At 48.4% G+C, this 24,365-nt stretch overlaps 1 protein-coding gene across 7 annotated transcripts in view; it reads right to left on the bottom strand.

Moving 5' to 3' along the window:
* Positions 1–4,774: 4,774 nt before the first annotated feature.
* The window catches only part of Cgnl1 (cingulin like 1), a 147,066-nt gene continuing 127,475 nt past the window's right edge, over positions 4,775–24,365 (bottom strand). For all 7 annotated transcript variants that reach the window (XM_060384808.1, XM_060384807.1, XM_060384809.1 and 4 more), the window contains exons 14-19: positions 22,194–22,283; positions 10,695–10,778; positions 9,828–9,952; positions 9,041–9,149; positions 8,656–8,819; positions 4,775–7,558 (exon numbers count right to left, since the gene is read on the bottom strand). In XM_060384808.1, the coding sequence (XP_060240791.1) occupies positions 7,426–7,558; positions 8,656–8,819; positions 9,041–9,149; positions 9,828–9,952; positions 10,695–10,778; positions 22,194–22,283 (705 nt within the window). In that variant the 3' untranslated portion in view covers positions 4,775–7,425. The remainder of the gene's footprint in view (positions 7,559–8,655; positions 8,820–9,040; positions 9,150–9,827; positions 9,953–10,694; positions 10,779–22,193; positions 22,284–24,365) is intronic.

The raw sequence follows: 24,365 nt of genomic DNA, 5'->3' as shown, positions 1-24,365 counted from the left end.
GTTTCTAGTAGGATAAGCCTAATGATGCTTAAATTTTTGCAAACTTTGGAAGGTCATGGTTTCAGCCCATACCTGGATTATACCTGATTTGGAAGCTCCAGCTTTTGAAGTGTTGGAGTTACAAGATACATCCCACCTTCCCCAGCTTAGCAGCCATTGAGTGTGGTTAGTGTTGATACGTCAACAAAGTGAACCAAAACTCTTCCCAGAGATTGGAGCAAAGTTACTGGGACTCTTACTGTGTGAGAAGCAAGCTCTAGTATGCACTGGCACTGCTCAAAAGCACACACCCAGGTGACAGCTGGAGTAGGGGCACAGCGCTCAGCCTCAGCGCCTCTGACTCTTGCAAGCGGTTAAAGCCCTGACCTTCACCTTGGATGTGCTTGATCTTTTCACAGGACCTTGAGGACTTTAATAAGCACCAAAGAATTCAGAAGCAATGAAGCATACAGACATAAGCTAACAGGTTGTTATAAAGTCTAGGAGACTGTGACGGTATTGATTTATTTCCTCTACAACTCGATGTTTAGCCAGCTATCCATGTGTAAACCAGGAACCAGTGCTCAGGGATTTACACTATTCTTGTACCAAAGGAGGAGACTGCAGATGAGGGAAAGACAGCAGAGTTGTTTTTTAGTTTCTTAGAAGCCAGGAGAAGCCTCTCAGAAGAGAGATGTCAGGGACACGAGGAGTCAAGAGTCCCAGAGGGAGCTTGGCTGGTTTCACAGAGCTCTTCTTTGGTTTGCAGTGAGCATGCTCAATGATGGACAGGGTTAAATGAAACATGAGCCCAAGCCACTGCGTGATGGTGGCGGCTGGAGTCTTTAATCCCAGTACTCTGGAGGCAGAGGCAGGTGAATCTCTGAGTTTGAAGATAGCCAGGACAACACAGAAACCCTGTCTCAAAGGAAAGAGCTGGATTGGCCATTTCATCAGTCAGTCCCCAAACAGGAAAGAATTCAACTGAAGGCTTCAAGTTTGTCTCACTCTCTAAGCCCATTTCCAGAAAAGCCTGGCCTAGACAAGCCAGAGAGAACACAGTGAGTTAGACAGCCTGCGAGCATGCAGGAGGCAGGGAGGGGGTTTGCAGAGAGGAGGAGAGCACACTGTCTGCCTTTATACTTGAAGGCCCCAGGCTCCAAAAGGAAGACTTCCATTCAGAGGCCAGGGGCTGGAGGCCTCAGCAAACCGCTCAGCCTTTGTGCCTAGGGAAGTCAGCAGTACCCACTGGGAAGGGCAACAGAATGCGCGCAGGCCCAGTACAGGGATGTTCTAGACTGGTGAGAACGACAGAGCTGTGGTTTCACCAAGCCCCACCGTGACCTGTTGATGACCTTGCGCAAATTTTCTCTCTGCACCTGTTCCCAGCCATGTGAAGGGGGAGTCTAGGCTTTGCCTAACTGCAGCTTCTTCACTGTAAAGACAGTTTGTCAGTAAAGACTCATCCCCAGGCTGGGAATGGCAAAGCACTTGCTTACCATGCAAGCCTACTGTGCATGAGATCCTGGCTTCGATCCAGTGTCAAATAGCTGGCCATGGGTTCAGTTCTCTATAATCCTGGTACCTGAGAGGTGGAAGCAGGAAGACCAGAAGTTCAAGGTCATCCTTGGCTAGATAGTACAAGTTCAAGACCAGCCTCAGCTGCATGAGACCCTGACTGGGAAAAAGAAATTTTCTTTTTTAAATAATTCTCACTGCCCCAAAACACTTCTGGGGGTTCTGGGTTGGCGCACCTGTTAGTTCCCCAAACTGTGCTCACTTCCTACTCCACAGCATGCTACACTGAGGCCAGAATCCTGTGTCCACAGGTGGAGACTCACTACCGGAGAAAGGCTGGGGCCAGAGGCGGCTCCTCCCGAGATGAACTGTCTGAAGTCCTCAGGCTTCCTCAGGGTTCCGCAGGATTCAGCCATCCTGGTCACAGGTCAGTCCTTGCCCAGCCAGAGCGTCCTCCACCCTTAGTTGTGACTGCTCCCCCGGTTTAGCAGGGACGCTGCAGCCCACTCCCCGCAGGGAAAGCTTTTCCTGTGAGCTCAGTTGATTCCGAGTTATCTGTGAGGACCATGCTTCGATTTGCAAGAGCTGCTGTGAATTTCGAGGCCGTGGCATCATGCTCACTGTTCTGTGACAGTCACTCTAGCGCTATGCACTGTTAGGTTTTCGCCACAAGGCATTCTTTGACGTGGAGGGAGTGGGTAAGTTCTACAAGAACCACCCACCCTCAGGGACTTGCTGACCTTACCTAAAAACCACCAGCGGGACAATAAGAGGCCCAGTGACCACCCAGAGTGGCCCCCGATCAGGCACAGAGAAGCCAGGTTAGGGCTTCAGCAGGGCCTATCCCAATAAAACGAGAGCTCTGAAGCTGCCAACCGCCCCAGCCTGCCAGTTACACTAGCCTAAAAAAAATAAAACCCGGAAAGTCAAGGGTTACCGTGATCTCTGGCGACCTCTGGCGGCCGCATTGAGGAGAAGCAGGCAGCAGGTGATCAAGTGGCCTGAACCTACAAGCGCAGGGGTGATCAAAGCGCAGGAAGAACAAGGGAGCTTGTTCCCCCCAGGAATGACAGGAATGTGAGGTTGGCGGGATGAGCGGAGAACGCACTCCAGAGCCTGGCCCGGATTTAGTCCTAAGGGTCCATATCCTGCCCTGTGCCTTTGGCAAGGTTCTATGTGCCGCTAGGACGTCTCATGACTCAGGTGAGTCATGAGTGGGCACGCGATGTGCAGTACACGGCAAATAAGCCAGGGATACACTGGTCCCTGCACAGCACACAGCCTGGGGGGAAGCTGAGCAGAGGGCGCAACAAGGCAGAAGGAAAACCAGGCAACCAGCATGAAAAAAACCATCACAAATGACTCAGTGTCCAACTTCTATCGCCACCATTTTAATCACACTGTGTCACGGCCACTGTCTGGCTCCCGGGGTTCCCTGACAGACAGTTTAGCACTGACTCCTGCCCCCTGCTGGCAGGTTCTGTAAGTGCACCAGCTGCTGCTTCCAAGCGTGCCCAGCAGCAAAATGCGAAACTTGCCCAAGGTCAGGATTCCTGCCTTGCCGAAGTCTCCACCATCCTCTAGAAGGGCTGTATTTATTCAGCAAAGCACTAGAAAGTCTGGCAGTTGTTGCTCCTCTGTGGTGAGACCTAGTTGACAGGGTCTGCCTGTGGGAAACCCATGCCTTCCTGCATGCAGTAGCTCTTGTGTTGCATGACTTTCAGAACAATGTTGTCTGTCTTTATAAAGGACACACATTTGTTTTCTCTCTTCACCTCCCCCCTCCCTCTCATTATTGTTGCTTGATGGAGATTTTAGGCCAGGTCTTGGATCAACAAACAAGACAGTGGGTGTTCAGCTGGCTTGGGAACAGTGGACGGGTGTGTGGACTCTTCTGGAAGGGCAGGCATTTCTGGATTGGGAGCTCTTAAGCCCCTCAAAGGATCTTGGTATTAAGCTGGGTTTTTTTTTTTTTTTTCTGTTTTGTTTTGTTTTAATTGGAGGGGAAAAAAATCTAATGAGTTGTCTAAGAGAGACAGGATTATTGGGAATATCCGAAAGGTCAAGGGTGGAATGTCAGGAATGTGATGCCAAGGCAGCACAGACAGTCCTGGGAGGACTTTGCCTTTTTTGTTTTCTCCTTCACTCTGGGCTTCCTGAACACAGCTGACAGCTCAGGAACAGGAGCCCCACAGAACCTTGTTCTCATCCAGGGGATGCCGACAGGAGGGAAAGAAGTCTATGACCAGTCTGAAAGTTAAATGCTGGGCAGGAAGATTTTCTTTACAAATTATGGAACTGTGCCTCAATAACTGACTTTGCAAAAAAAGATAGTTTATGTAAAGGCTTTGGGAACTTGTAAAATCCAAACATCCGCATTTGGAGTTGTTCCTGCTTTGAATTCGGGGCGCGATAGTTGCAGAGTAGCTGGATGTGTCTGCATACTTGGGGGAGGAAACAGGACCAGATGTGACTTAAAGGGCTCAAGGAAGGGGCAGCCACAGGAAGCAAGCAGACTGCACAATTCAGGAAGGACACTGAGAGATCCAGAGAGCCACAGCGGCTACCTTTAGAAAGAAAGGTACAATGGACAGGTGGGCCTCCCAGGTCCCAGGGGGCACACCCAAGATTGCTGCACACAGAGAAATACCCAGAGTTCTACCTGCAGCCCGGCCAAACCGGTCAGCTCAGGAAGCTGGAGTCTAGAGATCAGCCCCCTGAGGTCAGGATGCAGACAGCTGACACAGTGAAGTGTGAGCCCTTTGGTGGGGACTCCTTTTTAGGGAGAAGTGGCTCCAGCCTCATGTATGTGAAATGGAGACCATGGGGAGCCTGTTATGAGAGCAAGAGGGATCATGGAAACAGTGGAGCCAGCCAACTTTGGCAAAGGGAGCTGTCAAGCAGGAGCAATTTTCCTTTGTGATTTTCTGGAATGAACCACTTGGAGGTCTCAGAGCATCAGGGTCATCCATCAACATCCCCAGCTGACCACCCACATCCCTCTATCCCACAAACAGGCCCTGGGGCTGGACAGCCGCTGTGGCTCCTGGCATCTACATCAGGACTTTCTTTCTGGCTTGTAATTCACTAATTCCACTCAGCTGGCTGGCCAACAAGCCCCCTGGGTCCACCTGTCTCCCATCTCACCAAGGATCACAGGTGTGTGTCACTACACTTGCCTCTTACTTGGGGTTCTGGGGAAATCCAGGTCCTCGTGCTTGCATAACATCCAAACTCCACAGAAATCAAAGGACAGAAGATAATACAAGAGCCACGATTCCTGTCGGGTGACAGTTTATTGAAAGGAAATCTTGCTTTATCCATGAAGTCGCTTCCACAGAGGTAGCTGTGATAAAAAGGTCTCTTCCCCATGACAATGCATAGTAACCAGTCCCTACTGAAAAACCAAACCCCATCAGGGTAGACCACTTGTCATGGTAGAGTGACACTCTGAAGCAGGGGAATTTTTTTTTTTTTTTCATAAAAGCCATAGGTGATTGTCTTCTGAGCATTGCATTTGGCAACGTGTATGTTTTTTTTTTTTTTACACAAAATATTTTTAAGCTAGCTAAAGAAAATGCTCTTGAGCAGGATTAGTTCTTAAGGCAATAAACAGAACAACCTGTATATATAAGAAAAACCAAGGAATGGCCGCAGGTTCAAGCTGAGAAGGACGCGGGGCCCTAACCTTCACCCTGTCGAGGAGGCACCTGTTACGGTCACAGGGAAGAGATGAACCTGGGATCTGCAAACGTCTCTCTAAATCTCAGTCCAGTGTCGTGCTGTCAGCTGTACTGTGCGTGCTCCCCTCGCTGTCCGCCTCACGACGGCACAGGAGACAGTCCCTCAACCTGCCCAGCTTCCTTGTTTGGCGAGGGGTGACTCCCCAAGTGTTTCCAGTGGTGGCTTCTGTTCTCCTTTTCAGGATTGGTTTTCTTTGATGTAGCTAGCCCTGTGGCTGCCATGGAGAACTGAAATGAAGACTGTTCCCCACACCCCAGGCAAACAATCCTTCCTCAATGTCTTGATTTTTCTCACCTGACTCTCTGGGGTTAAGCAGGCTGAGGCATTTCTAGGCTTATTGTATGCATCTAAGGGTGGCATGAAAAAAACTCTAGGAGCCAAAGAATTCCTGTGAGTGAGTTCTGGGGAGCTGGAGAACCAGCTGCAGGCTCTCACGTTCCCAAGATGACAGAGGGTTCGGATGCTGGGTAGAGGTTCACCCACACTCTCCTGGATGGCTACAGGAAGACAGGGTCTCCCATATCCCAGGATGACCTGGAATTCTTGATTCTCCTGCCTCTACTTCCTGAGTGTTGGGGTCTTATGCAGCACCATACCTGGCTTTTAGAGCTGGGTATTAAACACAGAGCTCTCTGCATGCCAGGCAGGCACTGTGCCAACTGAGCTACATCCCCAACCTAACAGACACTTCTACTTACTGTGTTTCCAGTGCCAAAGTCTGTGCCTCGCACATTTTGATGGACAGTACATATTTGTCAAATGGAGGAATGGCTGAGAGGAGAAATCTCTCCATACCCAATGAGGAAACAGAGGCAAGGGCCACGCCCAGCTGTGCTGAGGGAGACTGTGACCCCAGTGAGGTGTAATTGGGCCTGGTTCTCTGGTAGCAAATGCTCATCCTTCAGATCCCTTCACTTTAAATCTGGTTGGGTGAACTCTAACCTGCAGTGGACAGGACCTCACTGTAACCTGGTCCCCAGGAGTCCTCATACCAGGAAGCTTGGGGTCCTGCCACCTCTGCCTTACATAGCCAACTAGCAAGGTTCTTTCCTTAGTGATTGTCACAGTGGAGTAGGCCAGGAGATATGCCAGATGATCGGCATCCCTGCCCCCTCATCCTTGGACCTCACCATTTCTGTCACTTCATTCCTGGAAAAGCCCTTCAGATGGCAAGCACCCCAAATTCTTTCACCCGTCGTTCCAAGCTCTGGCTCAACCCCCACCTTCCCTTCTTGCACATTCCCCAGCTTTCAAGAACTTCTCTGTATTCCCTCTTACACCAGCCCTACGCCCACTTACTCTTTCTCCCTCTCCCCAGGAGCTTACTGGGTACCTCCCTCCCCAGTCTCATATCTAAACCCATAAACCTCATCTCATGGCCCCTCCTACTCCTCCAGTCCCAGGCCTGAGCAAGCTTTGCTTTGGAGGTCTGTCATGGAGGAAAAGGGCTGAGGAGACACACAGCACTTGTTAACAATCTCTTCTGTCTCCCTATTCCACTTGCTTGAAAGAAACTGGGGAGTAGCAACTGTTCTTAGCATGGTTCAGATAAAATAAGCCACAAGGGCACAGACTCAGCCCTGGGTAAAAGTCCTTCCCCAACCGCCAATGAGCCCTTTTCCCGTGTGACCCCCATAACGATTCCCAGTGCTGAGGTTCTGACACCTCACCACTTAACTTCCAGAGTAGCCTTCATTCTTCCTCCTTTGCCTCTGCTCTTTAATGCTCGAGATCCTGGAGCTTCCTATTTTAAAAGATGAGATCTGTGTGTGAACCTTACCAAGGTGTCACACTCCAAAGGCTCTGGGACAGTCTAAAGTAGACCGCAGCAGTCCTAGAAGGGCCTGGTTTAAAATATGTACAGTCTGTACATCATTGCATCCCTGCAGGTGGCGATGTAACATTTCAGCTGGCGTTTTGGAGCCTTTCTCCGGGTAGGAGGAGGGGTGATGGCAGACGGCGATGCACGAAAGGGTTTGTCTTGCCCAAAACGGCCCAGTTAGCTCATTTTAACCTTCAACAGTTCCGGACCTCAGATCCTGGGCCACTCAGCCACCTAGAGGCGTTGGGGAGTAACGTGAGCTGGTAACCGTGGGCCTGACTCCATTCGCAGGCCCATGTTTACTGCCGCCTGCTCTGGATGGCTGCAGAGGCCTGTCAGGATCAACAGGCCTGGGCGCGGACTCAGATCTGGCTGGTGATGGCGCTGTCTTTGGGAAAGGCATAGCTCAGTGGGGCTTCGTAGAGGCTTCCTCCGTCACTGCTGAGGTCGTCATCATCTGAGTCATCCAGTACTTTACTGGGCAGTGTCTTAAGCCTGTGGAAGCACAGAGGAGATGTTTCTTGGCTGGCTTCCGATGTGGAGATGGAGGAAAGGGTGTTGGGCTCCTGCCCTCCATTCTGCAGCATGCATAAGGGTGAATTTGCCAGCACCAGACCTTTTCCTTAGCAACAGGTGCAAAATACCTAGTCTTACATACCTAGTGGCTTATGTAAAACTGTATTGAACATGCCAGGTGACTCAAGCAGTTTTGATGAGATGAGCCACGAACAGTGAACAGATTTCCCTTTTTGCCTAACTCTAATAAGGGCTGGTCAGGGTGCTTCTTCTTCACTATGAATCATATACAATATTTTTCTTTTCTGAGACAGGGTCTCATGTAGCCCGTGCTGGTCTCAAGCATATGCAGCCCAGAATGGCCTTGAAGTGTGATCATCTTAAATGCTGAGATCACAGGCAGGTGTCAGCACATCCAGTTTATGGGTGGCTAGGAACAGAGCGCAGGGCCTTCTGCACGTGAGACAAGCACTGGCCCAACTGAGCCACAGCCTCATACTGTAATGTCTTAATAGCTGACCAAAACATTATCTTGTGAGTTCTTAACTGCTGCACCCTACCGCTGGCCTCGGGACCAGTTCTCCATCCTGTGTGGTCGGGTTATCAGTGAGCTGGAGCCATCGCCCAGCTTGTGAGAGCTACCTGGAGCAACAGCATTCAACCCCAGGCACAGACAGCCTCCACAGAAGGCTGGAGCTCTGGCGAGCATGAACCTAGGGTCACCCCTCATCTCAATGCCCCCACACTTCAGCTTCAGTGGGGAAAACCTTCCTCTAGCCCCATTCTTCAGCTTTCCTCTGAGCAGTTGGAAGATCCTCCTTCTTAGAAGTACATAAATGAGAACCGTGCACTCCAGACAGCTAGGGGACGCTCCTTCATGGTGGTGGGGACACCAGAGTCTCTCTGTGCCTCAGGTTCTGCCTAACACTAGTGTGAGAGTGGCTTATGTGAGACCGCATTAAACATGCCAGGTGACTCAAGCAGACACAGCCACTTTCACCTCAAGAATGGAATGACCCTCCCCTACAGGCATCAGGGGAGGCTGTGGGCCTCAGTGGGCCATTCCTTCTACCCACCGTAAGCCCTTCTTCATAGAGTTGAGCTGGCCCTGCAGCTGCTCATTCACTCCTATCTGCTCCTCCAGCTCCCTCTGCAGCTTCTTCTTAGCACTTTCCAGTCTGTCGATCTCCTCTTCGGCCTCTTCTACCTGGCGCTTCATGGCTTTCAGGCGCAAGCTCAGCTACATGACGGAAGATGGAGGTTGAGTGTTAGCTGAATGCCCAAGTGGAAAAGCCAGAGCAGGAGATGCCAGGGACCCAGCTAATTCCCAGGGAACCCTGACACACAGCAAAAGTGGGAGCACCTGTGGGGTGCGTGGAGCAGGGGCCACGGTATATACACTTTCCTTGTCTCAGCCTGGGACGCAGAATGCCATCTGAGAGAAGGCAGAGGCTGCCTCACCTGGTCCTTCTGGTCAGTCAGTGACAGGTGCTCGTCATCCACCTGCATCACCAGCTCCTTCACCTTCCTCTCCAGCCTGCGGTTGTTGAGCTGCAGGTTGGCCCGGTCCCTGGGAGTAGAGAAGGTGGCACAGAACACAGCCTCTAATTCTCAGCCTCGCTGGAAGAGGGAGCTGGGATGCCCCAGCCACAGGTGCCTGGGCATCTCAGGGTCAGGGAAAAACAACTGCACAGGAAGAAGAGGGTACTGGCACCACTGGAGGAGAAATGGAGCCCTGGAAAGGGCCAGAACTCAGCAGGGTCCTGAGTTCTTCCACTGCTGAACTTCTGGAGCAAAGAATCGCCAGACTTAGAAATCTTACTGAAGGCCACTCCAGACATGCCAGGAATCTTCAAGGAAGGTTGTGGGGCTAGTCAAGTCCACTGGTAGGAAGTTGGTACCTTCTGTTTGGATGCACCTGCCCTCAGAGCCAGAGCAGCCCCCTGCCTCTAATCTGGCCCAAATTCAACAGCTTATAAAGCAGCCCACTATGTTAATGGGATGCAGAGAGTGGCCACTTGCAATCCACTCCTAAGTTTTGGTCCAGGCACAGTGCATAGCCAGGCCACCTCATCATTGCTCACCTTGGTGGAGCTCACTGTTTTTGTCTGAGAATGGAAATGACTGCAAGGTTGCCTTGGCTCTGTATTTCATGAGGGCTGATAAGAATAGGAGAGCCCCCAATCCACCAGCCCTAATGAGTGACCAGTGCCTACCTGGCCCCCAGCCCCGCTCCTGCTGGGCTCACCTCTCTTCATTCTCCAGCCGGTCCTCCAGCTCTGCAATCCTGGCCTCCATCTGCACCACCAGGCCCTCTTTACTGGACCTGTAGGAACCTTCCAGGTGGATAATCCGGCTCTTTAAGTCTTTGTTCTGGAACCAAAGAGGGAGCCTGTGAGGGACTTGGTTGAGACGCTCTTTGGGCAGAAGCATACTAAATCGAATCAGGAATTCAGTCAGTGCCTAGGCACCCAGGGATCCCAGAGATGGTTCTAAGGAATACCTTTGAACTTAGGTCTTAGCAGGTCAAAGGAAGAAGCTCTAAGATGTTGTCTTAATGAGCCTGGATGAAAGGGGCAGGCATGTGCAGACACTCCTGAGACAGGGGGAAGGGGCAGCAGCCATTTTACCAGTTTGTTCAGGGATGGACTGACAGGAATAGAATGTGACTGCTCCTTCTCAGTCTGACTTTTTTAATGTGACTATTTTCCATCCCCTTTACACTGGAGTTAAAGCCTCCCATGTTGATGGCTTTCTCACCGCTGATGACAATCATTTTAAAATACTGTGTTAAAAATCATTTTTGACTGCTGAGTCCACCATAAGGAGGACATTTGGAGCCAGTTTCTCCATGAGTCACCTAGTCAGTTAGGAGTCTCACTGAACTGGAACCTCTGCCCACTCATGAGAACTACCTGGGCCGCCGGCATTGAACTTGAGAGTCGGCCTCTGAGAAGGGCTGACTCTGAGAGTGAGCATGAACACCAGCCTACCTCAACGCCCCACATACTGAGCCTGGGGTAGGGAAAGCCCCTACCACATTCCCACAGGAGACTACCAGGGAGCCCAACACGAGGGGGTGGGAGGCAGGAGTCCTGGAACTGGCAGTCCTCACCTGTCTCTCTAGGGAAATCTTGTCACACTCTAAATCTTGCTTGGCAGCTTTCTCCTGAAGTAGCTCGCCCCTCATCTGCTCCATCTACAACAAGCAGAGCAGAAGGGGTTAAAACTTGGTCTTCATCTTCTTTGTACTGACATGGTTCCAACAACCAAATCAGGTTTTCTTGAAGGAGACCAACACAGGGGTATCCGTCGTACTGCTTGCTCTTGAGTGTACGATCTTTTTCTTAGATGTTCTTGATCACTTGATGATTATAATGATAGTTAACTAAAAATAACAGTCACTGTAGCTGACCCTGCTAGTATATGATGAATGACTCTCTTTCATATTCATCTTGTAGGTCCCAGGCACGAAGACCTATTGGGGCTCCATGTCCTATGGTTCAGGATCTGTAGGTTCCTGGTACCATAAGATTTATAGTCACCTGTGCCTGATCTGAGGAATTTAGGAACAGTTCTTTTTATATCTGCACCACAGATTGGCAGCTGATCAAGCCCCAGCTCTGAGGGATTGCCTCTGAGCAGCTCTGCAAGCCCACATGTGTTGTCCTGTCTTGCAGCGACCTTCAGGAGCCACTGAGGTCTACCACAGCATACAGAAACTGCTGACATTAAAGATGATGACATCACCACAAACGAACCTATTTCACAGAATATAGCTCCAAATTTCAAGATGAGATTCAAGATGCTCAAAGTACCTCAAGCCAAAGAGATTCAAGATGCTCAAAGTACCTCAACTAGATTCAGTCAGATCAGATCATTACCAAGGTTATTATAGACAACATATCGCAAGTATAAGACAAAGACAGAATCATAACCATAGCCGGAAAAAAGTGTCAAGTCATCTATAAATAAGGGTCCACTAATATTAATGCAGATTTTTCAACAGAAACATTACAGGCTAGAAACTACATTCAGAATACTGAAAGAAATAACACTCAAATGCCCCATATGATACCCTTAAGTTAGTCTTAATAACTGAAAGAATAAAGCATTTCCAAGATAGGCAACACCAGATCAGCCCTGCAAGAAATATTAAAGGAGGCGGACACTAGAAATGAAAAGGTGATAAGCACTATCCTGAAAAGCACACATCTATAAAACCCAGTAGAAGAACATATATGCAAAAGAGAAGGGAATCTAACAAGTATACGTGAGGAAAACAAATCACAAAGATTGAGTAATAAAAGAGGCACGAAAGAACAAATACATATACAAAAAGCAGAATGTAGTTGACAGATGGGACTATATTTAGCAATAACCTAAAATGTGAATATGATAAATTCACCAATCAAAAGACAGATGAACCAAATGAAGAAATAAAAATGCCAACTGAATGCTTCCTACAAGAAACTGACTCACTGCCTACTGAATAAAAGAGCTGAGAAGACCTTGACCCACAGGTTGAGACTGAAAGTTTTGAAATTCTATGTCTTCTTAGAGAATGTGGTTTGAATAAAAATGGCTCCCATAGGCCCGTGGGCAGTGACACTATTAGGAGATGTGGCCTTATTTGAGGAATGTGTCACTGGGGGTCGGCTTTGGGGTTCCAGAAGCCCAAGCTAGGCCTAGTGACACTCGGCACCATGTCTACCACCATGACGATAGATTAAACCTCTGAACTGTAAGCCAGCTCCAGTTAAACGGTTTCCTTATAGGAGTTGCTATGGTTATGGTGTCTTCACAGCAATGAAGCCCTAAGCAAAGAGATGATAATGGAATAGGATTACACATCAAGGGCGCAAATGGAAAATATACAGATACAAATAACACTCCTAAAGGACCCATGGTAACTGAAAAAACTGAAAAGAAAATTTTAAAAAACCTTACAAATGAAAAAGCCAACCATAATCTGTGGACTAATGCAAAGGCAGTACTGAAGGTAAGCTTGCAGTAATTGGTGTATTTATTAAAACAGACGGTAAGCTGGGTGGGTGGCACAGGGTGGCACAGCACGGGGAGGTGGAAGACATGGTCACCCTGTCTGAAAACCCAGATAAACAGTGGGGCTGGACAGGTGGCTCAGTGTTAAGACTCCAGAGCAGCCAGAACTTCTTGCAACTCCAGCGCCAAGGAATCTGATACCCTCCCCTAGCCTCTGCGGGCAGGTGCTCGTCCCCTGTGCACACAAGATCTTTAAACTGGATCTCTACCTAACAATGCCCCTCAAAGGCAGAAAAGCAAACTCTAAATTAGCAGAAAGAAAGTAAGATCATAAATAAAACTGGCTCAGCAGGTCAAGGTGACTGCCATCACGCCTCAGTAATGTCTGGACCCACGTGGAAGGACTGAACTGGCTTCCACACGTGCCACAGTGCCCACAACAAGTAAATATAAATATGATAAAATGCCAATAACCAATATATTTAACTGACAAACCCACAAGGCTAAAGAAACGCTCAGCAGTTAAGAGCCCCAGCTGCTCTTGCAGAGGACTTGGGTTGGGTTCCCGGCATCTATACCACAGCTCACAACTGTGTTAATTCCAGTGCCATGGGATCTGATGCTCTCTTCTGCTTTCTGTGGGCACTACATACACAAGATGCCTGAACATACATGCAGGCAAAACACTCATACACATCAAATAATTATATAAATTAAAAGAATAGTATAAACTAAGCCAAAAATGTTTTTAAAAAAATAGAAAAAAATTGACAAACCTTAACTAGGTTAACTGAGAGTAATGATTCAAATCAGCTATGAAAAAAGAAACATAATACAACACATAAATTAAAAACATAACTCGTTATGAATAACTACATACTAAAGCATTGGAAAAGCTAGAAAAACCGTATTATGCTTTTACACATAAAAACTGAAGAAAAAACAGAATCTAAACTAATAATGAAGATTGAACAAAAATGCATGGGAAAGAGCCCAAAGCAGTAAAAAAACAGTTCCCATAAAAAACATCCCAGGCCTTAAGGCTTTGTTCCTATATTCTACAAAATAAACTCTCCACACGGGCAGCATTCAAACTGAACAAAGCTATATAGATATAACCTTGAAAAAGCCCTAATACCTCTGCAGAACAGAAGGCAAAAATTCCCCTTTGAATTTAGCGAACTGAATTCAATGGCACAACACAAAGATAATGTTCCATAAGCAAGTGAGATGCATTCAAAGGAAGCAAGACATTGCAACATGTACAAAACACTAAACATGACGGGACGCACAGACAGCATGACAGACACACTGACAGAAGAATGGACAAAGACTTTCATCAACACGAGAGAGCAGACAGAACAACTAGCCACAGACCATGAGTGAACATTACAGGTCACGTCCACTGATAGAATGGTGGATGAAGACTGTTTCACCAACGTGACAGGACAAACTGGTGGACAGAGACCATAAGATCGTTTCTATGGTTAGGGACAGAACATTTGGTAAGATTCAGTATCCCTCTGTAATGGACGACAACCTGGAGACCTTTTTGCTGACTGAACCGGTCCAGAAAGACAAACACTATGCTATCGCTCCTGTGGAGACTAAGAGTCTGTAGAACTGAATGGAACAGTGGTCAACATCTGGGAAGGGTTAGGGGGAGGATAGAAAATTCAATGAGGGGCACCACTCACAAAACTGCAGTAACTAATTCTGGCTCTTCTTCGGCACAGTGAGGTACTATCAGTTAAAGCACAGTAAGGTGTTCGCACCTGTATTCTCAGCACCTGGAAGGCTGAGGCGAGAGGACTGTTTTGCGTTCAAGGCCAGCTTGAGCATCTCACAGATAAAGGAAATAAAAAGTAAGCCAGGGCAGTGATGGCACAAGCAGAGGCAGAGGCAGGCAGATCTCCATGAGTCTGGTCTACAGAGTAGGTTCCAGAACAGCCAAGGGTACAAAGAGAAACCCTGTCTCAGAAAACAGAACAAAAAGTGCTCCCTCCCCCAAATGATTCATTTTAAAATGACTAGGTGAATACAAAGGTCTCAACACAGGATAATGTCCCACTCTTAGCTGTGGAGCGACTGAAAGGCGATATATCGGTGGCTTCCTGGAAGAGGCATCAGTTTCTTTTAGTGCTTTAGTCCTGGGAGGTTGACCACACCCTAGTGGATGGCCCCACACCCACGTGTACACGGGCATTGCTAACTGGACTCAGTGCACTCTTCATAGAAGGGGGCGGGCAAGCTCCTGCTTGAAGTAGATGGCAGTTAACATAGACAGCCCAACTGGTCACCGCACACAGAATAAGAGGTGGGAATGCTCAGCTCTAAACAGGATAAGCCACACCCCTCCCCTCAAGGTGCAGGGGTCTATGTGGAGGAGAAAGGTAAAAAGACGGTAAGAACCAGAGGTGGTGGATGACGTCAAGGAAACTTTTCCAGACACAATGGGACAGATCCACAGAGGAACTCGGAGACCGTGACAGCGTGTACAAGGCCTGCACAAGCTCAGATAAAACCCCAGCACCCAGGAGGGGAAGTGGACATGAAACCCTAGCCCTAGCTAGGGAGCTAGCGACACTTAATTGCTGCTCGGTGAGGGAAAATCAGTTTTCTTCAATGACGTGACAACTGTACTGACCACACAGCAGAGAAGGCCCAGTGCCCAAGGGTAGCTGGCCAACAGGACTCCAGGTTTTGTTCTGTTTTTCCTTTTAAATGAGGGAGCGTTAAGTTGGGGGGTGAGGGATGGTGGCAGAGTTGAGGAAGGGCAATGAACATGTTCAAAATGGACTATATGACATTTCCTCAGGAAAAAAAGATTAAAAGGGGAAACTATGAAGTTAAGAGGAGCTATGAGGGTGACATACATTGTATACGTGCGTGAAATACTCAAGGAACAAAAAGTATCACATTAAAAATTATTAGTTGTTGAGGAAATGAAGATACTTATTGCCCTAATTAGAAAATTACACATTGAACATTGTTAAGTGACACAGTGTACCCTATAAAGTATTCAAATATTAAAGCACAAAACTAAACACCCAAATCTAGTTCCCTCAGGCCGTCCTTGAACAGGGCAAGGAGAAAATGCCAATGGTGCAAGGGGCAAGCAGAGAACAAGGGCCACTCCAACCGGCCACTCCTTTCCGCTTGCCCCTGAGCCCTCAAGGATCACATGCTGATGAAACAGCCGTGGACCTGCCCCTGAAACTGCCTGGTAATGAATGCTGCCTCACAGCCCGCTCTGGACCTAGGAAGACAGCACGCTTCCTCGGGGACGCCACTCTCACACCGTGGGGCACAAACCTGCACTTGAGGGACCCCATGTGCACCTTCCACGGTGGGAAGGCACCGCACAGTCAAGTGGCCTGGTCCAGCCTCCTCTCCCCCATGGGACCTCACTCACAGAACAGGGCCTGCGGGTTCACGTGTGTCTGAGCACAGCCCTTTCAGTTGCCTGGACAGATGTTTTGGTGACTGCCCTATCCTTTAGGATGCTGTTCAGGGAGCCTTCCGAGGAAGCCAGAGGACCCTGCCCCATCCTGCGGAGGAGGGAAATTTGTCCCAAAGGTGAAGGGATGCCAGTAGAGAAATCAAGTTGCTGTGGAAATCAAGGGTGAGGACAGCAGAGCAGAGGACAGCCTCTCCGGCAGCTGCACAGGGAACCAGATGAGTAGGCCTCGTTCCAGTCATATGCCTCGTCTGAACCCGCTAAACCTTCTGGAACTCCCACGCAGGTGCTGTCACCCTGCTTTTCTGATGGGACGATCAGATCTGGAGCAAAGCAGCTTGGGTATTTCGCCCCAGGGCTTCTGACAAAACCCCCTCAAGTTCTCCACCCCTCCTCCCCCGCCGCTGCTTCTCAGCAGAATGGTAGACACGGGACATTTGATGTATGGAAAAAATCCTACAGGAAGCAGAGTATTGGGGGATTCTGTGGAGCTCCCAAGGAAAAGTCTACAGGGGAGTAAGTAGAGAAGCTGTGGGGCATGGGGGACTGCCACCATCACGGTGCTGGGCCCAGCTGTGTGTGAGCTCAGACCTTACAGCTTACAGCAGCAGTTGCTGGCCTCAGACAGGGCATCAGCCGGAAAACAGACCTTCCATGAGGCAGAGCTCCAAGCACCGGGCATCTCTGAGGGTCCCTGTAAGTCCCAGCCCTCCCTGGAGCGCTCCAGACGGATGAAAAACAAAATAGTAACTCTTCATACCCCCCATGTCCCCTTGAAAGGGGGCGGTTAAAATGGAAGTGTAAATAAATCAGAACAGGAAGAAATAAAACAAAGCCATAAAAAGCCCAACAGTGACAGTAGCCAGGTGGGCCGTGTTCCTTGAGTCTCCTCAAAAACACACTGGATTCCCCTCCATGCTTCCAAAGAACAGCCTGAAACTATATTCTTAAATAAATCTGCTTCGTGGAGCCTCAAGGAATTCTGCATGGCATTACAGACAAGGTCCCGAGGAGAATGCTTCTGCCACAAACCCAGCCTAGTGCCAGGAGTCATTGCTTCTGAGGCTCAACTCAGCACCCATGACTCCAGAACCCGGCCCAAGGCCTGAGGTCACGTTCTTATCCTTGTTTGCACCCAGAGAAGTAAGTGTGAGGCTGGAGAAATACTTCATGTAAGCTTAGCGTTCTACGTGCTGTTTACTCTTCAACTCTAGTAAGCAGGCTCAACTAAAACTCTGCGGCCGAATTAAACCTAACAGCAACGGGAGGCAACGGCCTATTGTAGCTGAACTGAATGAATGCTAACCCGGGAGCATTTTGATAGGAAACAGCAGATCCAATTCTAGCCGCTTGTAACGTCAGAATGCCTGTGACCTGAGCTAGCTCTCGAGATTCGAAGCTGCAGGCTTTTGGGTTAATGAAAAGCCAGAGATATTTATGATTGTGAATAATGCCAGCCTCCTGGTCTGGGTTTATCGATGGGCTGTGAAGAGGTCGGCAAGCTTTTATTCCTGGACTGGCATTAAAAAAGTATATCCCAAGAATTATTATTAGCCAACTCACACAGGGGTTTTGAGTACCTGATACAGTAGGAGGCAGTTCTGAGCCTGGAGTCGCTTTAACTAAAAGAAACCCCACTTTGATCTATCACTTTCCTCCTGGAAAAGGGACTATTTGGAGTCTCATTTACTGGTTCCTGTGTCCCCAGGTACTGAGGAACAGGTAGGTGTGAGGCAGCCACAAAGGAGCAGTTTCTGAGAGTGACTGTCATGCCTCAAGCTTTCCCCACTAGGATTTACCTGGCGGTTTCCAAGGCAACAAGGCATCATGTTAGCCCCTGTGAAGATGGTGAAGCTTCCCAAAGTTTGAAGTTGGTATTTTCCCCTGCCTGCCAGCTGCCTGGGTGGGATGAGTCAGCCTACCTCTGCGCTGGGTCATCCTGGCTTTCAAGGCTGAGGGGAGGCCTGTGACTCCCAGCAACAGCATACATAGAACGTCCACTGAGCCAGGCTGCTAGCTACCCAGCACATTCAACACTCAGCAGGCTAGACCTCTTTCTGCCTCATTTACACATAATGAGTCAGAGGTGGCAAAGGTAAATGCAACCCTGCGTATTTTAAGTGCTAATAATAACAACAACAACAATTATTATTATTTGAGATAAGGTCTCATGTAGCCCATGCTGGCCTCACACTCCCTATGTAACCAAGGATGACCTTGAACTCCTCTTGCCTTCACCTCTCCTCTGTGCAGGGATAACAGGCATACACCACCTGTTTAGGAGGTGCTGGGGAATGAACTCAGGGCTTTGTGCGTGCCAAACAATCATCCTGTCAGCTGAGCCACACCCCCAACCCGTGTTCTTAACTTGAAGACCTTTAGAATCTGATCCAAGGATGGAGTCAAACTGTGGCCCTCCCTCTCACAAGCTACACAACTGTAGGCTGTGACTGTGCCTTCCAAGCCCTGAAAACAGCTAGGATCCAGCACTTATGACTCCTCAGTGGGGCTCGCGGAAGTCATGGACAGAAATGTTTTAGCTTGTTTTCATGGCACTGGGAATTGAATCTGGGGCCGCCGGCATGCGAGGAAAGTACAGCACCACAGGGCCGAATTCCCAGCCCACAACAGTTTCACTAGTAATCTGCCCAGGTTGGCCTTGTGCTCACTCTGTAGCTCAGGCAGGCCTTGACATTACAATCCTCCTGCCTCAGTCTCCTGAGTAACTAGGTTTATAGGTCCTATTGGGTCTGGCAGAGAAACATACTTTTGAAGAAAGAAAGGTAAAAAGGCTTTCCTGGGATTAAAATAGTCCCAAAGTCAGTAGAACAGTTAGTACCTCAGTGAATCTTCCTTCAGCTCAGAAGTCAGGGGAAGTTTTTCTGTTCTGTGTATGAGAAAACAGACAATCCTCACCTTTTATAAATACGGCATTCTGCCAAAGCAAATCTACTTCTTTTCAACATTAGCCATGCTTGAAAAGCAGTCCGAGCTTCAAGAGGTATAGAAAACATTTATCTCGATTAGGGTTCTCTGAATTTATCTACTATCCTAAGTATGTATGGGGAAAAGGCCTCGAGACTCAAAAAGTAAATAATGTGGCCAGCAAGTGTCAAATAAACACAAGAATAATGAGCGAAGCCAGAGGCATCGAACAGAACGTTCTCACAACCGCCTTCTCTGCCCCGAGAGCAGCTCAGTGAAGGTCTTTCTGGGGGCTCCTCCACCCCCAGCTCCTACATTGACCCTTTAGAGCACTTATGTGCTTCGCTGTTCTGCTGAGCAGCCTTCCATGGCTCCCCACACCTTCAGGATACAGTCATTCAAAGGCCCCAGTCCTCCTCTCCAAACGTGCTCCCGCTGCTTTCCTCATGGAAACCGGAAACTCGTGTGAGCATTCACAGCATCTCGACATCCTGTGCTTACCAGCCAGTCTGCGCGAGCTCAGATGCCACGCCCACTCTGCTAAGCAGCTCTCAGGTAGATCATTCCTTCAAGGCTGACGCCAGGCCGAGATTTCTCTAAAAACCCTTCCTTGGCCACGTTTACCGTCATGGCCTTTTCCTCACTGGCTGGAGTCCTGCCCTTGGTATGTAGCCTCTGTGCTATTTTACTGTTAGTTTTCCACTTGTTGAATCTAGTTCATCTCCTTCAACAGGCCTAACCTCATGTCGGACATTCTGAGCTTTGCCACTCTGCCTTTCCTGCAGTCATGTTTGCCATATTTGAGGCTCTGGTGGTTAAAAAGCCGTCCTTGGGAGGAAAAAACTTACGCTGCCTCTGCAGCTAGCTGTTCCACGACTCTGACCAAAGCCCTTTGTGGCTCTGGACCTCAAATCTTTCATCCATTACACAGTTCTGGAGATGTCACCTCTGACCCAAGGTCCTGTCAGAGGGCTAGCATTGTCGGAATCCTTTCATCTGGCCTGTTTACCTAAGACCTATCTCTGGGACTAGGGAAAAGAACTGGATGTACTGGGAGGAAGCAAGAATTCAGAAGAACTTAAAAATACTGAGTTTTAAGTAGAAAACAGAAAACTTTAACTTTTAAAAGAAAGTAAGAGCTTAAAAAAATTTCCCTCATGCTTTCTCTTCAGTGTCTAGCAGCAATTTGCCATTCAATGTGGTTCCCAGGATTCAAGGTGATGCCACTTTCTGTCCTCTGGTCACCAGCCTTTGTCAGGGGCATCAGAAGGTTAGAAGTGGTGAGAGCAGGAAGAGGGTCAGCTTTCAAGTGTCCCTCTTCTCATTGTGATATGGCAGGCAGCTATAAGTGCATGGCCCTGGGAGGTCCCCACTGGCACCCAGAGCCCTCTCCACTTGCCCTTTAATTTTAAAGGCAGAAAATCAGCCTTGGCTCTGCCTCTGCTTTGAAAGAAAGGACTGTTAGTAAAGCAGGCGCATCCCTTTCAAATGTCCCTCTCAACAGGAGGCATCAAAGGGCCAGACGACATCAGAGACATCTGTCTACAGGCATCACTCACCAGCCATGGTGGCACACACCTGTAACCTTAGCCCTCAGAAGCTGAGGCAGGACAATAGAGAGTTTGAGGATAGCCTGGGCTGCAAGACCCTACCACCAAAAACCATGAAAGGAAGAAAGGAGAAGCATCGGTCTATCTTGGAGCTTTTGTTTTGTCTTTCATCACTTTCTACATCAATTTGAACTTGATTTTCAGTTTCTCCATGTACAGCAAACTTGGGCCTTCCCCTCTCTACCTCCTAGAAACAGTGAGAAGACAGACAGCAGAAGAGGGCAAGAGAGCTAATGGTGGCAGGTTAGGAGAGGGAAAGCTGTTAGAACCTTCCACACAAATAGTTTCATTTCGCTTTTTTTTTTTTTTTTTTTTTGGGAAAGGATCTCTGTAGCCCAGGCTTGTCCAGACCTCAATATGTAGCTAAGGATGGAAGACTTTGAACTTTAATCCTCTTGCCATCACTTCCTAGGATCACAGCCAAGCATTACCATGATAGTTTATACAGTGCTGGGGACTGAACCCAGGCCTTTGGGCATGATGGGTAAGTACCCTACCAACTGAGTTATACCTCCATCCCCAGCCTCATTTTCTGAGGCTCCGGAATCTGGGATTTCCCCAAAGCTTTACGGGAGGCAGCACAGGGGCAGGCCGGGGACTCCCCACAGAGCGCCCTGCATGGACCTCAGGTTCTTGGCTCAGTGGAAAATTTTCAACATGGACCACTGAGGTGAGTAGTCACATCCCATGACTCTAGTGCTCAATGAGAGGAAAAGGAAAAGGCCAAAGGTATTCTGGGAACAGATACCTCACGGTCCTGGACCAGTAGCTGAACCAATGCAGGCACTGTGTCCTGGTTCAGCATGCCTGTGTTTTGTTTTGGGTGTAAATCATGGAACAGGAAACTGGTTTTAACCGCCCGTAATATTGAGAAGGTGACATAGCACAAGGAAAGTGGACAAAACAAATCTACGGGCACTTCTGCCATTATGCACGCTTAAAAGATCTCAGAATACCCTGGGGTAACACGGCTGCTTAACCAAACCGGCAGGAATGCCTAACAAAACAGCCGTGTCCGGTAAGAACTCGGGGGAGCTGATGTCAAGGTTGAGCTGTCCATCTGTGTCTCGGTGCTCAGGAAAGTCCCTCTCTAAATGGCTGCTGCTTGGGCTCCTGAATACTCTCCCAACATCAGTCCAAGGAACCAGCAGAGCTAGAGCCTAGCAGCCTGGGTTAGAAGTCCCTGCCCCCACCCACCCCACAGCCCACGTGCCACACTTCCCAAGGAAATCTGCGCCCATCAGAAGGGTAGGCGTCAAAGGAGTCAGTTAGTATTTCATCTTCAGCTCTGAGCAGGGACTGCCAGGCCAGTGATGACAGCCCTTCACCCCCAAACTCCCAGCCCAGTCACCCTGAATTAGACAGACAACACCAAGCCCTTGGCCCACTGTAGCTGATACATCACTTCCTGAAACCGCCCTAGGAAATTTCCCTTATGTTACTCCCTCCTTCCCTCCTAGTGGCTTGTTATGATAAAGACTGATGGATCTTCTGTCATGAGCTGTATGGCCAGACTGTTTCCTCCTTGCTCTAACTGTGAACCCTTGGGTTTAGCCCCTCATGGCTCCTTTTTTCCACAGTGCCATGCACCCACCCTTCGACAACTCCCTTGTACCTGTTCTCTGCTCCAAGTGATCCTCTCAGACAGCAAATCAGCATTGGTTCTTTCTTCTTCCAGTTCAATCTCCAGCTGGGACACCTTATCCTGAGAAAGGAGAACATAAATGGGTTAGTTACACTGACCTGGGTGAGGAGCAAGAGGTGCCCATGGGAGGAAAAGCCAAGGCAAATGAGAGCTGAGTACTCTTAGGTCTTGGGAACATAAGGAAGGCATTTCTTTTCCCCTCTCCCTTCCTTTCTTCTTTCCTAAAGGGTCTCATGCATCCCTGGGTAGCCTCAAACTTGCTAAGTAGTCTAGGATGCCCTTGAACTTCTGATCTTCCTGCATCCACCTCCCAGGTGCTGCATTACATGATTGAGCTTGTATATTCAGTGCCACAAACTGAACCCTGAGCTTCATGCTTGCTAGGCTTCATGCTTCGATCAGCTGAGTGACCCCCAGCCCTTATACATATCATTTCTTGTGCTGTCCAAAACAGGTATTTGAAAAACATGTGTTTTGTTGATCTTGTGGTATCACTGGGCATGTAGAAAATACACAAAAGGGAAAAAAGCATTACCCTAAGACCCGATGAACAAAAACAAAAACACTGAGGATATGTCAGCATGTATCTTAAACTGGTCCCCATTCAAGGCAACATACAGCCTGAGAAGCCATCCTGAGGCATTTTGTAAACACTGTGTGCTCAAGAGGCTAGCTAGCTCCTGTGAGTGCAAGCACGTGAGTCTGACCTGCCTCTTCTCTACAGTACTCATGAACTTGGCCGTGGATGGTCCCAAACCTGCATAGGACAGTGGTGGCTAATTCTGGTAAATTCATCATCACAGAGTAACAAAATCTGTCCCTCTGGTCTGTGGAGGAATTCTAATTCAGAACATGGCTGTTCTGGCAAGAGATCACATCCAAACATCTTTTAGGTCTGTGTGATCAGACTGGAATACAAATACGCCTTTAATCCAGGAGACAGGCAAGCCATATAAACCCAAGGGTTCAGTTAGAGCAGGGAGGAAAAGTCTGGCCATACAGCCCATGTCATAGGTCTGGGTAAACTTTGCCAAGGTGCTTTTGTGTGTGTGTGTGTGTGTGTGTGTGTGTATTTCTAAAACAATGTTTTCATTCTTTCTATGTTGTGTATATGGGGGCTAGTCTGCATGCATGTCTGTGTACCACATGTGTGCAGTGCCTGTGGAAGCCAGAAGAGGGCATCGGCTTTCCTTGGATTGGAGTTACAGGTGGGTTCTCTTAACCAAAGAATCATCTCTCTAGCTCTGGCAGATGCCTTTTAAAAACCAACATTTTGAGCTTCCACAGGTAGCACCTGTGTGTAGGTGTGAGCTATGGAACTGCCGGAACTGATGACAGCCATGGTGTCTCTGTAAACAGCAGAAATGAAACCCCGAGAACTCATGGAAACGTTGAACCGTCTGTGAATGAATGGCCTTGTCAGGTGGTGACCAAAACCTCCAGGGAGGACCAGCAAGATGGCTGAACAGGTAAAAGCACTTACTGTAAAGACTGAGCCTAGAGAGCAAACTCCAGAACCCACAAAAACAAAACAAAACAAAACAAAAAAAACTTGACTCTACAAAGTTGTCCTGTCTTTCCACACTCATGCTTGTGAGACGCACTAGTGTGCACATGCACAAAATAATAAATAAAATGAAATAAAATAAAATAAAATAAAAACCTATAAAGAAACCCAAACCCTCTCTCCTAGGAGCAGAAAGTCCCAGAAACCAACTTGGGATGTGGCTCGCTCCTGTTCCAGGTCGCCTACCTACCCAGATGGCTCAGAAATCACAAATATCCACAGAGCACCAAGGCTGGGGCTGAATATCCAGAAAATGCTGACTGTGAGAGAGCTCTTGAGACCTGAGAATTAGCTAGGTTTTAGTGAAGGAATGGGAAAGGCATGAGTCAAAACAACAAGGCCCTGCCAGCCAGCTCTCAGAGCCACACCCTTCAGGTGCCTTTCACGGTGGCAGAACCCCCAGGGGCTGGCACTGTAGACCAAGTGGAGAAATGCCTCTGTAGTCTTTAGTGTCAAGACCCCAACTTACCCAGAGGAAATGCCTTGTTAAAATATTCTGGACTCAAAGGAAATGATCCGACAACAAAATTTTTAATATCTATTTATCTATCTATCTATCTATCTATCTATCTATC

Source organism: Meriones unguiculatus, chromosome 6 (genome assembly GCF_030254825.1).
Source record: "Meriones unguiculatus strain TT.TT164.6M chromosome 6, Bangor_MerUng_6.1, whole genome shotgun sequence".
NCBI classification, from domain to species: Eukaryota; Metazoa; Chordata; class Mammalia; order Rodentia; family Muridae; genus Meriones; species Meriones unguiculatus.
This window is presented reverse-complemented; position numbering and strand designations above follow the sequence as displayed.